This window comes from Musca autumnalis, unplaced genomic scaffold (assembly GCF_047663935.1).
Source record: "Musca autumnalis isolate F117 unplaced genomic scaffold, ASM4766393v1 scaffold_2, whole genome shotgun sequence".
NCBI lineage: Eukaryota > Metazoa > Arthropoda > Insecta > Diptera > Muscidae > Musca > Musca autumnalis.
The window spans coordinates 68,995,777-69,012,184 of NW_027411755.1; the positions used below are offsets into that span (position 1 = coordinate 68,995,777).

Genomic DNA, 16,408 nt, shown 5'->3' on the forward strand with positions numbered 1-16,408 from the left:
GCTGAAATGAGGCCCTCCTGAACATATTGGTCGGTGGTCGACGAACATATTTGCGTTGCTAGAACAACAAGGATTCGATAAAAATGTCAAAACTATCATCGAAAAGCCCTTGTGCAAGAATTCTTGAACTTTTGTGAGGGAGGCACCCTAAAGTGTTGTGCGATATAGACCATCATCGAACTTGATGTACGTTTGGAAGATATTTTATGATGTGTAAAGTTTTGGACATATGGGACTCAATTCTTAAGTTATCGTGAATGAATTTGGGGTCCTTCGAAAGTACCCAACGGAATCTGGCTACGTCCTTGACACTCTCTCAATCGACTATCTAAAGGAAGCCTCATAGCTACCCACAATAACCTTTGTTACATGCTTCACCACGGTGTGAAACTTATCCATCCCTGACAAAAATACAGTTTGCGAATCCTTAAAAAATATTGCCCTTGAGCTTACTACATGGGCTGCTTCAAATTGGATTTATTTGTTTCTAAATGTTTATTCCTTTCTCTTATTCCCCACTTTCTTTTTTCAGATTCAGATCCCCAACATGTAATAGCTTCCATTGTTACCGATTCTGGACATTCTGAATCATCGGAATCTGCCATTACACTAACATCCGATGCTTTATTCTTGCAACAGCAACAATTGCAACAACAACAGCAGCAGCAACAGCATCAACAACAGCAACAACAAAACAATCAACAGCATTTGCCATCATCTTCCTACCCACCATCATCATCATCTGTTGCAACTCTAGTTCCAGGTGTTTCACTAACGAATGCACAACAAACATATGGTGGCATTGGTGGTACGGGTGGCAGTGGTGGTGGCGGCGGCGGTAGTGTTGGTGGTAGCATAAATGTTGGTGGTGGTGGCATTGGTGTTGGTATTATTGGCAGCAATAATTGTGGCACCACAGCATCGATAGGAGGTGGTTTAACAACATCGGGTGCCACTGTTCCAGGCCTTGAAATGGGCCATTCAAGAAATTCCAGTAATACTAGTCAAGTAAGTGGATAAAACAAAATAAAAGAAATATTTTTTTCTATAAATAAAACAAAGTTTTTCATTTAATATCTAATTGTTTGTTTTTCTTTTTTCTCTTTTCCAGATGTCAAAAGGTTCCGGTTATAGTAGTTTTTCGCACAGTCAGCATTCTCGTCAAAGTTCTGAGGGTGACTCAGGGCATGCAAGGTAAGCTTTAGATGTTCCTTCCTGTGAAGCAAATCTGTTTCCCATTTTAAGTTTATATTATTTCTTAAAAATAGTAAATATTTTATGTTTCCTTAGCCTTTTTTAGTTTTCTTTAGATTATTTGTTTTATATAGACAATTTTAGTTTCTTTTTTCTCCTTTTTTAACTTTCCAATTTTTTTGCTATGCTTTGGAAAGCAATGAAAAAATAAGAAAACCAAAGAAAGCTAAAACTACGGGGAATAACGACAATTCCCTTTCAAATATATTGTTTAGTTTATATTTCTTTTTTTCCGTTTTCTTCCACTACTCAATTCGAATATCATTCGCCGCCAAAACAAACACAAAAACACAAAGCAATACGAAACCAACCAACCAACACACTTTTGTACATAATTTACAAACCAAAAAAAAACTTAACAACATAACCTCAAAAAATAATGTACTAAAAATACCTTTAACATGATGTGTACTACTAAAAACCAATTACACAAACCAACTTTTGACACTACTTGAACAACAAACACAGCAGAACACTGTCTTTAAACATGAAACTAATTATGCTCTCTCATCTTCATCATTACTTCTCTCTATAAATAACTTTCTTTAAGAAAGAATAACAGATACCTATAAATTAGCTGACGTAAATAAACTAAGAGTGTTATTTTAAATAACTTTTGTGTGCATTTTCCATAAGTAATACAAATTGTTGTACAACTATTTTTGCTCTAGGTTTAATATGTATTTTTATGTAGCTTTGATTGATTTTTGTAAAAATTTTCTTAGAATTCTTTGGGTTCTTGAGCAAGGCTTTTATTTGTCTAGCAAAAATTAATTAATTAAACTAATTTATGGATATTTTTGTATTGTAGAATAGCCTCTCACGAGAGTGGACATCGATATCTGTTGAAATTTTTTGAAATGAAATATAAAAAATTGGTCTCTAGTCAAAGATTTTTTTTAAGGAATGGTTTCTCAGCCATCTGGTGACATGGAATAGTTCTGCCTTAGTAATAAAGTTACTTATATAGATGACCCCATACTGAAATCAAACTATAAATAGATTTCCAGCTCCGTCAATTCTTTAATTTGTGTTTCCTATTTAGAAAACCCGGTGTACTCTATTCTGTGTTCATATGATCTTCTAGTGGGGAAATCATCATTCATTCTTATAGGTAGATTGGGTCATTAATAGCCTTACAATTTTAGTTTCAACTTTCACGGTTGGACTAAGTCCACTGAATGTATTGCATGTTGATAGACTATGAAATTGGTGAAATGGTTTGCGAATACTGTTAAAGTTCATTTGGGCATAACTTCAGAAGTTCCATATGCCTATTGCTATCCAAAATGTAAAGAGTATAACCCAGATGGCAGTTATTCAACCCATTGATATAAACATTAAGCGTGCCTATTTTGGAAGTTTCGTACCACAAAGCAGAAGGCGACAGTTTTGGCTGACGGCGCTGTCAACGTAAAAGAGATGCCCTGTGAAAGATCACCTTTTATAGGATGGCGGCCTGAGTAAGTAATCGCAAAAAAGTTGGAAAACTTCCATACATGCCAGACGCTGCTAACTGATAAATAACTAACAGATAAATGGCTACCTTGGCGCTATTCCATCTGGACGATATACATTTAATACTATTGCCTGGGCCTAGGATAGGCTATAGGATCCGCAATAGCCATTATTGTAGACTGTTAGGTTAGGTTATAGGATGCGCAGCTGACGTTTTTTGACAGACCCACTTGTGATCTTTCTGAAAAGATGAGATGTTTACCAAGGGGTAAGGCATACCGTGATCACTCTTCCTGCAAACCCCGTCATTTACACTAAGAAGCTAAACAACTCTGCCAAAACTTCTGCCTGAAAAAACTGCAGTTATCGCCAAGCCCCAACGCCCGCCCGTTTCTCTATCTTCAACCCATCAGTGAAAATGGCTAAACTATCCGGGATGAATTCGTCAACTGTAACTAAGAACGGAGTTCGCGAAATAACGATTTCACATCCTCTGTCACTTAGTCCTACCTGGCTACATATCCGTTGCAGAACGTTTGCATGCATTAGCCGTGAGCATCGCCGCATATGTAGTTCTCTTAGGCTCAGATCACCTCTGAATGCCTGTCACTGAACCTTAATATAAAGGGTTGGAATATACCGGACAGCATTAAAATCCGGCTGAAGAGTGCTTTAGATTGCTCATGTTAAGGTTGTAAGTTGTACAACTTAAAGTAAAGTTGTTTAATATGTCCTATACAGCTAATGCACATTTGTACTGCCTGCGCCACTGCATCTGTATGAATGTTATTGAAGCCTGTCTGATAAGCTCGTTTATCTAGAGGTTATCGCTTATATATTTAGACCTATCTCTACAGATTATGAAGATCTCTCATGACGTGCCTGGGTGGGGGTGGGTGGAAGTCTCTCCATTAAGTTGTGGTAGGGATCCTCATGAAGATAACACCCAAGACAACATAATGTTGCGCTGATGTATCGGCAAAACCTTTGTGACCTCATGAAGATGGTCCACTGGTGTCATGAGGAGTCACCCTGTTGCAGTCCTCAGGTTGATATTCTGATGGGTTTGAATATGTTTCCACTGCGAGGCGCTAACATTGCTTACCACAGACCGTCCTATTGCTTTGTAAGAGGTTGACAAGGTTTCTACCGACAGGTGACTTGATTAGGGTAGTTATGATCAAGGAGAGCCTCATTTCGGACGTACAGGTGGTGAACAGAGTGGCGAGGAATTTAACCACGGATATTTACATATTCCTCAGATGGAAGAACTGCACTAAGTCAGCTATATAGTCAGGCTCTTGAGGTCTTCTTTAGACAACACAGGATCTCCTTAGGTCTATAGTAGATAATCAATCGACATCAGAAGGCTCTGGAAGTATAGATGCCACAAGACCTGTTTAGGCCTTCTATTGTAAACAGAAGGTCTCTTGAGGTCTTATATAGATATCAGATTTCGATGCAGAGAATCTCTTGAGGACTAATGTAGACAGATTAAGGCCATTTGAGGTCTTCTTTATATATCAGAAAACCTGCTAAGGTCTTCTATAGTCACTTGTCTCTTGAAGTCTTCTATCGATATCAGAATTTCTTATTTCTTAACAATTATTCGTGGGTCAATGGTTGGTATGAATGATATGGATAGGTTTTTACTGTCAACCAATAGCCTGTGCTTTTGTTGGGTACCATTAGACACTGATGTAGCAGATTCTAAGATACTTAGCAGGAGTAGGGAAGTATAACCGGCCAAATATGTCTCGGTACCCTACAATTTAGTTTACCCAATTTGATTAGTTTGATCTTTGTTGTCAAGTTTGAAGACACTATGAAGAAAGTACAGATACATATATCCACAATTATGCTAGAGGACTACGTCAGCTCATGAGCAATTTCGTAGTGTCCAGGCACCCAGTAACAGACAGATTAAAAGAGGAAATCGAAATATAATATCGAAATAATTATTCCACAAACATCCCATACGGGACAAGGGAGACTTCTCTCTCATGAGTGCACCGCGATTCATATTAAGCTCAATGATATGGGACATACAGTTTATCGCCGAGTCCGAACCGCGTGTCCTAAGACACCACTTGTAGAGAAGTTTTAGGATGCATTACTCTCAGTTAATTGAGATTGAATTATTGAAAAAATATCGGCGATAAAAAATTTAGGAAATTTTGTTCTACCAGATGGAACTGTGAAACCATTTCCCATTACAAATACATATAAGGTACAAAAGTATTCATAATGTGTTTACAACAATCTACCTAATCTTTAATAGACTTTAAAATTTGAATCAAAATACTTATATTTGCAAAATTCTAAATTGTTCTAATATATTTTTTTGTTCTCCTAAAATTTCAAATCTTTAAAAATGTTTTTTTGTTTAGAAAGTTTAAGGTCGCATATTTTGCTCCAATTATTTTATCGCAGTTTTTGATGCACCTCTCTATGTAATCGGATAATAATATTGTAATACGTTGCAGTTTTTCAAATTCTTTGGCAACTATTCAAAAATGTAAATTACAAAGTATTTTGATGATGGTTCGTTGCAATAAAAATGTGCCCTACCCTCTTTCCTTTCACTACTCTCATCGACATTGTTGTTGCCATTAGAAAATTTAAATTCTGCGGGTTATTAAAATTTGTTTATGTGCATCAATATTCTCCTCTGCCTTGTAATGTGCGTTTATTGCAAAAACAAACTTATAGAATCGACAAGAAACAAACCCAACAATAACAAAAAATTAAGAATAATGTGCAAAATCTTCATCAAATTGGCGCCTTCATATTTTCTTGGTCTTGGTCTAAGTAAATTCAAAATGAAAGAAAGAAATCAGACATAGATGATGGTTATGGTTTTCATGTGTTTAGAATTTGTTTCTTTGCAAGTGCAAAATTTTCAATTGATAGCCACCAGACAACCACCCCCAAGTCAAAGTGGTTGGGGGTTCAATCCGTAAGGGGAAGTATCGTATAATTTGGTCATGGTTTGGCTGAGCAAAACATAAACCCCAAAAAATTTATTGAAACGATGAAAACACATTTTCTTCTTTTACTGATTGAAAACAATCAACCTTGTGGGTGGGGGGGAAACACATTTATTCCAAAGTAAACGAAATACGATTTTCCAAAATTTATGTGTTTTTATTCTCAAAAATGAACTTAAAGGGGATCTTCTTTTCGGCATAATCTTGAAATAATTTATTACTTAAGTTGTTGTGTTTTTCTTCTTAAATTTAATTCAACGAAACTCAAATAATATTTTTGACCTTGAACCATAACTTTGCAGGGGTCTTTGTTCTTTAATATTATTATTCTTGTTTTTGTTTTTAATTTAATTCATTCATATTGGAATTTATAAATATGACATTGAACCATATTTACTTGTCAAATAAATAACAGTAGTGGGAAAAGTTCTTTGAAACTTAAATAACATAAATTCCAAGATATTATCTTTAATTTGTGCAGAAAATTTGAATTCTTCGAGAGAGACGACTAATGAGGTCAATAAATGTAAACACAAACGTAAAGGTCATCTACCCGAATCTGCTTGAAGATAACAAATTAAATGTTCAAGTCTATGGAAGGTGGCTTCTGAGATTGTCTTCTCTGTGGAAGATAATCTTTAAGTTAGTTTTCTCTATAGTCATCTTCTAATGACGACCTCTATGGTCACCTTTCTATAGAAGATTCCAGTTCCAGGAATGAAGCTGCATCAATGAGGTGTAACCACAAAACTACGGGAGTTAGTTCAGAAAGATTGACAGGGCAGTTGAAAAAGTTTAGTGAGTCGTGCGGCCCTGTTTTGCATGCTGGACAAAAGTTTCGCAAAAGTTTCACCATCCCGAGCGTAGTTGAGACAAACCCAATGTATCATGTAGATGGTCCCGAACTTAGTTGAGACAAAACCAATGTGTCATGTAGATGGTCCACTGAAGACATGAGGAGGCACGCTGCTGCAGTTCTCAATGCGGGATTCTGACATGTGTGAATATTTTCCCATCGCGTTGCATTTATATTCGCGGGCCACACTGGTGCCGCACATGATGCATGTTGCCAATAAGGTTTTTTATCTTCACCCCAAGTGCTACCTGCTAGGGGCTTCGCTGAGGCATGCGTGGACGAAGTAAACATGTTGTCAAATGTGACCTCTAGAATCTTAGGGGTTGTTATTAGTCGGGATTCCGCTACCATCGACCACGACATTTAACTCAGTGGTGAACAAAGTGGACGTAGATTAAGTGGCGTATATTTACATATCCCTCGGGTACAAAAAGTTGGTAAGATCAGTGAAATTGGAGTTCAGCCTTCCACAAATGACATCAGGGAATGTACCTGACTCCTGTGGTGAACAAAGTGGGCGTATATTTACATATTCCTCGGGTACCAAAAGTTGGTAAAATCAGTCAAATCGGAGTTCAGACTTCCACAAATGACATCAGGGAATGTACCTGACTCCAAGATTGTACAATCATCCCCATACATTACGATCACTATGCCTTCTGAGGGGTGTAGAATTCCATAAGTGTATAGGGTAAATAGTTGCGGAAATATCACACGGCCTTAGGGAACTTCCTGTTTCACTCTATGGTACTCGATCATCTTGTTCCTGAATTCCGTGTACGACTGGCATCCACACATATAATTGATTATCCAACGTTTCAAAATTGGACGGATGGTAGCTTGCTCAATATCTTCAAACAGCGGGGAGTGCTTGACATATCAAAGCCTTTTGATAAGTCGAGCGCCACCCCATCACTGTTCTATCGCACGGCTTGTTCTGGTTAAGTCCTCGACAAATATGTGTGGAGATAGCGTGTAGCGCTGTGGTGCTTACAGAACCTATGCTGATGATCGACAACTGGAGTAGTGCCTCACGAGTCTTTTCAATGGGCGACAAAAGCGAAATCGGTCTGTACGAGTCACCTTTGCTAGCATCCTTACATGGTTTCAGCAGCGGGACCATCTTGCCAATTTGCCAGACTTCAGGAACGATATGGGTGGCTAGCTGTATTGCCATGAAGATTCCATCAGGGCCTAACGCTTTGGATAATTTAGCGAACCTGATGGCATTTGCAGCATCATCTATTGTAGGAAGAGATCTAATGCGACGTAGTACTCTTCTCTTTGCCCTGTCACTCCCAGTGTGCTTGACAAACTGTCGATTAACATAACTTGCGCACCTCTTCGGATAAGTCAGCGTAACGTTGCCAAACGCGACTTATCAAACCCACGGTAGCGGGTTCTTTCGTACCGGATTGACCCGAAACCATAGTGTTTCAGCGGGCGACTACCAACCATTTCTGTGCTATAACAACACCAACTGAGGTCCTATTTTGCTTCTTTTCAGGGTTAGAGTTGCAACTCTTCAGATGATTTAGCCACTTGTTCCGCTTATGCTCACCGACCAACCTGTTAACTTCTAGTGTGAGATCCCTGACTCTGGGGTCACTGGCGTTTGCACAACGAAGCCCACCACGCTCATTTGCTATTACCGTCCCCTCTGCAGTAAAATTTGATCTCACTTCGGGTATTCGACCAGCAGGTTTATGATTGATAAAAGTGCGGCGTTCAAATGTAATGAAATCGGTCGGTCTGCTGATGGAGATAATTATGGGGAGATGGTCTGACTCAAAGGAAACGACGGGTAGCTAGGTGGCGTCATTTTTCAGATCATGTGCCACGATGGTTATATCTGGCGAAAACTATGACACTTTCCGTAGGGGCGTCCTAGTTCACCGTTCAAAATAAAGCTATCAATCTGCTCAGCCAGCACTATACGCCTCTGGTCATAGCCTAGGACTGAATGCCACAAAGCATGATGAGCATTAAAGTCCCCCAAGACTGGAGTACAGCTATTTATCGGGGGGTTGTATACGTTAAGCAACTCTACCTCTGCAGTTACACACCTGATTGCCACCCACATACATTCCTTATACGGGTCATAAGAACCAGGTTCAAGCGAGACAGGTCTGTATTGAACAGACTAGTGCAATAGGAAAGTTAATCCCCCACCTCCACTTTTGTTCCTATCCTGCTTCAATAGTTTGTAACCATCAGAAAGCTGTAAGTTGCAGTTGTTGTTGAACTTGGTTTCAAGCACCGTTCTTACCTCGGGGTCTATTGCAAAGAGGATGCATTTTCGGGGATTGGAACAGCAACGGCTGATGTTAACTGCTGTGTGCGACTGTTGTTGAGGGGACTGACTTCTAATGAGCTTGTCGTCTCCTCAGAATATTACCTCTTACGTCGTCTTCTCTATAGAATATCAACTACTTTTCTTAATAGAAGTACTTTCTTTAAAGAAGATTGCCGCAAGGTCATCTGCTATGTGGCAGCTGACCTCTAAGATCATCTGCTATGTAGCAGCTCACCTCTAAAATCGTGCTCTCTTTAGAGGTAACCCTCTAAAGTCGTCTTCTCAATGGAAGATCACCTCTATAGACGCCTTCTACATATTTGATTACCTCTAAGGTCGTCTTCTATATAGAATAGATTTACATAGATGATGACCTCCAAGATTCTCTTCTACATAGAGGTTGACCTCTAAGGTAGTCTTCGATATAGAAGATGACCTCCAAGATCGACTTTAACATAATGTCGTCTTCTCTTAGTGGTCATCTTCTGTGAAGAAGACGACGACAATTGTCATCTACATAGAAGGAAACGTCTAAGGTAGTCTTCTACATAAGGTAAACTTCTAAATAAAATATGACCTCTAAAGTCGTCTTCTTTTTTGAATATTGGACTTTAATGGCGGCTTCTCTAGAAAATATGACCTCTTTTCTTATGAAGTAGATGCTAAGGTCACTCTTATGCCCTCAGACTTTAGGCTAAAATAACGATAAAAATGTGCCTCATTGAAATATGGGTTTAGATCCCAAGTATGTTTGGACGAAATCCGTTTCCGACAATATGGAGTCGATTTAGCAATACCCGTCCGTCTATTTGTCTGGCTGGCTGGAGAACGCGGTAACTCCCGAACGGTTCGGTCTAAAATTTGGCCTTCGTAATATTTTGTCTAAACTTAGTTTAAGTTCGAAAATGGAACATATCGGACCACTCCTTCAGATACCTCCCGCACAAAATTTCAGAACTTTTTGTTAAAATTGTGCGCCCGATAACTCTCGATGGTAAACATTTTGCGCATCTTATTATTTGTACTAGACATAGATCAGGTTCGAATCCCACACAACATTTCGGAAAGGTGCAGTTTAAGGCTACTCTGGAATCATTTTGATGCGCCTACATTGAAACTGGATACGGTATATCCTATTTGCACATCGTAAAATTTCTTCCGAATGTATGTAAACCCTCCAGAGGGTTTATATACGAAGGTAATGTATCCCAAAACAAGATCCACTTTCAAAATGGTACTATTAGGTACTCCGCAAAAGTTTAACACTTTTACGCTCTAATCCAAATCAAATGTATTAGGAATAGGTAAGCACTTATTCGGAACGTACAAAATCGTTAATATAAAGTCTTGATATTTTGTCGGCATGTTGATACGTCCAAGCTAGGCAACAAGATTTTGGGAAAAAGGTTATCGGTTATGTTGACGGTATACGGTTTATCCATAGACATCTGAGTTCATGACTTTTGAGGTCATATTTTCTGAAGAAGATGATATTTGAGGTCATTATCTCTATAGTAAATTATCTTTAAGACCGATTTCGAGAGTAACCTTCTTAATAGAATGTGACTTATGAGGTCATATTCCTTATTGAAGATCACTTCGGATGCCATGTTAAAAGGATATCAATTTTTGAAAAAAAAAATTAAAATAATTTTTTTCTTATATATGGTGGTAGTGTGAATATATATTTTTATTTTAATACAAATTATGTGTTTTAACCTCTTCCCCTACTTCTCCTTTGTGGTTTTTGGATAGCTGGGTTAATAACTTGTTATTTTGTATATAGTAAAAAATTTGTTTATAGTATTTTGTAAGTTTATTTTTTATTTTTAGATTTTTTTGTTTAAATTATTTATTTTTTCTATTTTATTTTCTTATTTTTATTTTTCTTAACAATTGATTTGTGTGTTAACAAACAAAAACAAACAACACCAAAAAATATCCAATCCTTACGCTGCACCCCCTCACAAAATAATGGTATTGGTAAACAAAAAAAAAACATAACCTCTTTACCAAAACTCAAATCCTTTCGCAATCCAATATCCAAACAACAAAACCACCCAAACACACACAGACTTAGATTCAGCAAATCCGTTTCTCTTCTGAATAGACTTAATCAGAGGGCTATGAATGCTATGCGCTTACATATACCAACTTTAAAATATCACAATCCCCCGCCAACTATTGTGGACAATGAAATTGATGGAATTACCGGTGGTGGTGGTGGGGTGGTTACTAAGGGCTGCGGCGGCATTGCTGTGATAAATATCGATGAAAGTGATGAATTGGCTTTCCAGACACCCAATTGTTCCGGCCGTGAAGATTTTGCCATGGACGATTTTCGTACACCCCTCAATGAAATGCCCTCACCACCACCCTTGTCCGCCAATTCAGTGTATAGTATGAATTATTTGAACACACCTTCACCCACATATCGTAGTGTAAACAGCAACAGCCAATATGGTTCGCGGGATTCAGATCTCAATCAACGTGGAGGCGGCGGCGGAGATAGTGAAAGTGAAACAGCCGATGATTCGGGGTTGGATGAAAATTTCCACACACCCAGAGTGGCCAAAATCAAATCAATGGAAAACCTCTCCATATTGGAAATGGAGTTTCACAAAGCCTCCCAGGAGCTGGATCGTAATTCACCAAGACGTCTCAAACTGCTGGCCGAAAGAGAACGCACGCAAATACCAAAAATGAAATCTTTAAATAATCTTTGTTTTGATGATTATTCGGAAGAACAGGTGCGTGCCGAATTCCAACAAATTCGAGAACAACGTTTGGAAGAGAAATATCGTTTTAATTTTCAACATCGCAAAAGTTCCACGTCATCAACAAATTCGGGAAAACTTTTTGTTAAACATACCAAAGTGGGTAATGCCAAATTTATTGGCACCGAGTTCGACTCACCCCAACCTCAGCAAAACCCAGCAGCAGCCATTATGCATTTTCCCATACAGAAAATGCGTTCAATGGGCACAATACCTGATGTGGTCACCGAACGTATAGAACCAGATCCGTTTTTAACGCCGACCTCTGGAAGGAGACCCAATTTCCCGCTGGAAACACAGTCGGCGGAAAAGGCCGCCGCGCCATCTTATGCTGTGGCACGTCTTCTCAATTATGATTGTGTAGATGGTGCCCACACCCCGCAAAATCATCAATCCCACAGCTCTCTAAATGAATTATACTCACAGGATCGTATGGGTAAATTTATGTTAACCCAGCAGGCAGTCGATGCATCCTTTATGTCCCGAACACCCTTTGAAAGAGCCTATCGTCGAACTCTATTGAAAAGTTCTACACCATTTCGTCAATCATTCGGATTGGTGGGCGGCCAATACAACAGTGAAATGACCGGCTCGGAAGAAGCAGCGACCAGACATTCCAATCACAACGCCGGTGTTTATGAGTTAATGAGGTTGGTAAAAAAGCTAGAGATGACAAATTAACGTTTAACGTCATCTATTTTGTTTATCCATCTTCTACTTACATACCTCGTAGTGTTTAAAGTCTTGTCTCAGAAAAAGAAAGTTATTGTAAACAAATCATCAAAACAAATGCTTTTAATTAATTATAGTTTCAAAAACAAATTCAAAACTGCACATTTACCCAATACTCCCTATGATAGAATTTTAGACACATTGAATTATTTATGCTAATCTGTTGAAATTGTTACTCTCTTTTAAAATAAATTTTATCGCTGGGTAGGCAGACACGAAAACTTTCAAAATTAAGAAGAGTGGGATTTATGCTGATAGTACAGGAAAGACAAATTTTTACCACTATCCCTTAAAGTCACAAATTTCATTTATTATGAAACTTTCGTGTCTGTCTCCCTAGCCAGTGTTCGGCAAGAGAAAAAGTGTGGATTGCTTTAGTCATACAATATATTTGAAAGAAGATGTCGCATTTTCAGATTGCACTTAGCAGATTCTAAGAAGAGAGGTTATGAATACGGGGAACTCTCTCAGCTCTTAATAAGCTCACCCAACACCAAGTGGAAATGGCACAAGTAATCGGACTTGATCAGCCGCGTGACGCGCCTTTACGAATACGTTACCCTTACCCTTATTTGATTCAGTCGCTGTTGAGAAGGCTACGTATTAAGATGTTTCAAAATTAATTTAAATTCATATGTTTTCCTTTCAAAATTAATTTAAATGCAGTTGCAGTTATTTTCCCATTCTCAACGGCAACAAAATTTTGCGGCAATTCCTGCTAGAAAATCTTACTTTTCCGTCTTTTCAAATAATTGTATATGGAATCCACTTTTATTCTCTTTAGAACACTGTTTTAGATTTCTTCATTAAATCATTACAAAAAGCTCTCTATCCCTTATTCTTTCACTCACTAATAACTCCGTTAAAAATCGTAGTATGTTTGTGGTTTCAAGAGCATTATAGCTCGATCTCTCACTTTTTTCTTGTTATCTTTTCATACCTTTCTTCTGTCATATAAATGTAAGACTAAAATAAGGTAGATATTAATTTAGTATCGTTTTTTAGGCTAATCGTTATATTTAGTTAGTTTAGTTCTATGGAGAGCGAAAAAATATTAACCAAATAATAATAACAGCACCTATGGTACTTTTTTGGATACAGCACTCAAATTATACTAACATTTTAAATTTTGGTTTGATTTATTTAAACTTTGTTTTAAAAAAGATTCGGTAGGCGGCGTCCATTGTCATGGTCATGATATTTTTCCCTTGTGCAACAAACTTCTTTTAAGAGTCATCAATGTATTTTTATACCCTCAGCCTTTAGACTAAGGAGGGTATATACACTTTGATACGTTGAAAATGTGCCTCATCGAAATAATGGTTTTAGACCCCAAGTATGTTTGGACGAAATGTGTTTCAGACAATTTGGAGTCGATCTAGCCATGTCCGTCCGTCTGTCTGTCTGTCCTGCTGGCTGGAGCGCACGATAACTCTCGAACGGATGAACCGATTCGGTTCAAATTTCGGCTTTCGTAATATTTTGTCCAAACTTAGTTTAAGTTCGAAGATGGGTTATATCGGTCCACTCCTTCCGGTACCTCCCCCACATAAGTTCGAAAATGTTCGGAAAAATTGTGCTAACGATAACTCTTAAAGTAAGTAACCGATCTGCTCCATACTTTACACATCGTGAACTTTCTACCAGACATAGATGAGGTTCCAATATGGTCACAATAGGCCCACTCCTTCGGGTACCTCCCACACAAAATTTCGGAAAAGTTCAGTTTAGGGCCATCTTTCGAATCGCTTTGATTTTTGTTTCAGCAACTTGTATTCACTGCCCTCCATACGACGGTACAAGTTTCATCAGGGGCAAGTCCATACTTCCTGAGAAAATAGCATGAAAGTTGCAAAAAACCCCTATGACACCATGTGAGGTGGTTGGAGCGCAAGATAACTCTCGAACGGATCTGCCGATTCGGTCTAAAATATGGCCTTAGTAATATTTTGTCAAAACATAGTTTAAGTTTGAAGATAAGCCATATCGGTCCACTCCTTCAGGTACCTCCCCCACAAAAGTTCAAAAATGTTCGGAAAATTTGTTCGTACGGTAACTCTTGAAGTGGCCGAATTGACACATCCTAATATATCTATAGATATATAGATATAATTCAGGTTCAAATATGGACTATTGTCCCCTTCTGGTACCTCCCACACAAAATTGCGGATAAGTTGACTTTAAGACCTAATATCGAATCACTTTGATTTTTGTTGAAGCAACTTGCATTCGCTGCCTCAGTTACCATGGTAAAAGTTTTTTTTAGGGGCAAGTCCATACTTCTTGTGCAAACAGCCCGAAGAGTGTAAAAACCCCCTATGGCACCATATGTTGTGGCTGGAGATTCACTTCCATAACGGTCAATGTCGATCCATTCCTTGTGGTATCTCCTCCGAAAAACTTTTGATCTTTAATCCTAATCAACATTTTTTTCGGTCCAAATGCCCAACATTTTTAAAACCCCCTAAATACATACGTATTTTGGGAAAAAAATTTTTCAATATACACAGGCTGAGAGTATATCTCTGTCGGCAAAGCCGACTGATACTTTTTTACTTGTTCTCAGGTTAAAAAGTATTATTTTTTTAATTTAGTTATTTTTCTCTTTCGAGACGAGCTGATTTCATCAGAAGGTTTTTGTAAATGAAAACGAATGTCAGATAAATTGTCATCACAAACTACTACACTACATGTTTCTCACTTTAGTTAGAAGCGCTCATCAGGTGTATCTAGTGTGGTAATCTGACTATGTCATTGCCAATGATGATCGTATGTTTTTTTATACCCTCCACCATAGGATGGGGGTATATTAAGTTTCTCACTCCGTTTGTAACTACTCGAAATAATCATTGTAGACCCCACAAACTATATATATTCTTGATCAGCGTGCAATTCTACATCGATATAGCCATGTCCGTCCGTCTGTGGAAATCACTCTAGCGTCCGAACGGATTGACGTAGGTGGATGACATTTTAGGAAAATCTATTATATGTACGTAGGACTTTTGGTATAGGTCCACACTTTCGTGTAGCCCCCATACAAAATGGCGCGTGACGCGTCGTCGTTTTAAGGAATTTTTAAGATATTTTTCCCATTTTACCACCGAATTGGTTGTAATTTGGTATTTTGTGTCTCTAGAGACCAAAAAACATTCCTACCAAAGTTGGTTTATATAGGTCCACGTTTCGGTATAGCCCCCATATAACGCCCCATATAAAGTACGCGTCATTTTAATATATTTTGAATGTATTAGTCCCATTTTACAACGGAATCGGTTGTAACTTTGTATTTTGTGTTTCCAGAGGCTAAGAAACATTTCCACCATAAAATGTTTATATAGGTCCACGTTTTGATATAGCCCCCATAGGACGATATCTCCCGATTTTCGGTATTTTGAAGGTTTTGGTCCCCCAGAAATTTGTAGGTATAGGTCCACGCCATCATACAGCCCCCATAGGACGGTACCTTCCGATTTTCGGTATTTTGAAGGTTGTGGCCACATTAATCCACGGAAATGGCTGAAATTTGTGGTGGAGGGTATAAAAAGTTCGGTCCGACCGAACTTAACGCTTTTCCTACTTGTTAAGATTAAAATATGGAAATTAATGTTATGGCCAAGATTTGTCTCGGGACAAATGCTCAGTGTCATTTGTCCCGAGAATTCAATTTCCATATATTTCTTGCCAATATTGAATACCACGCTCTTTGATATTATTGGCTAATTCTATCGGAGTTTGGTCCTTCACGCTCACTATATAACCAACTTGTTGTCTCTACTGAAAAATAAAAAAAAAAAATTGAGTTACAACCCTTTCGTTGAACAGGTGCATATCATCTCTCGTATCATTGAGTGTACGCTGATTCATGTTCCGGGTTCTTCTGAACGTAAATTCCCCTTGAGTTTTTTTTCTCAGTTTCTCCTATAAGTTGAAACGACGAAAATACAGAATAACCGCCATTGGCTCTACTTCTTATTGCCGAGTCCGAACGGTTAATCGACAGCGCTTGTAGAGAAGTTGTTCATGACTGAAATACTCTGGAAAT

At 38.2% G+C, this 16,408-nt stretch overlaps 1 protein-coding gene across 14 annotated transcripts in view; it reads left to right on the top strand.

The window, feature by feature from the left end:
* LOC141394046 (uncharacterized) overlaps positions 1–16,408 on the top strand; it is a 247,630-nt gene that overhangs the window by 210,075 nt on the left and 21,147 nt on the right. For 8 of the 14 annotated variants that reach the window (XM_073967836.1, XM_073967842.1, XM_073967839.1 and 5 more), the window contains exons 5-7: positions 533–1,008; positions 1,112–1,194; positions 10,929–12,281. In XM_073967836.1, coding sequence (XP_073823937.1) covers positions 533–1,008; positions 1,112–1,194; positions 10,929–12,281 — 1,912 coding nt within the window. The remainder of the gene's footprint in view (positions 1–532; positions 1,009–1,111; positions 1,195–10,928; positions 12,282–16,408) is intronic. The other 6 variants (XM_073967845.1, XM_073967847.1, XM_073967844.1 and 3 more) reach the window with 2 other exon arrangements.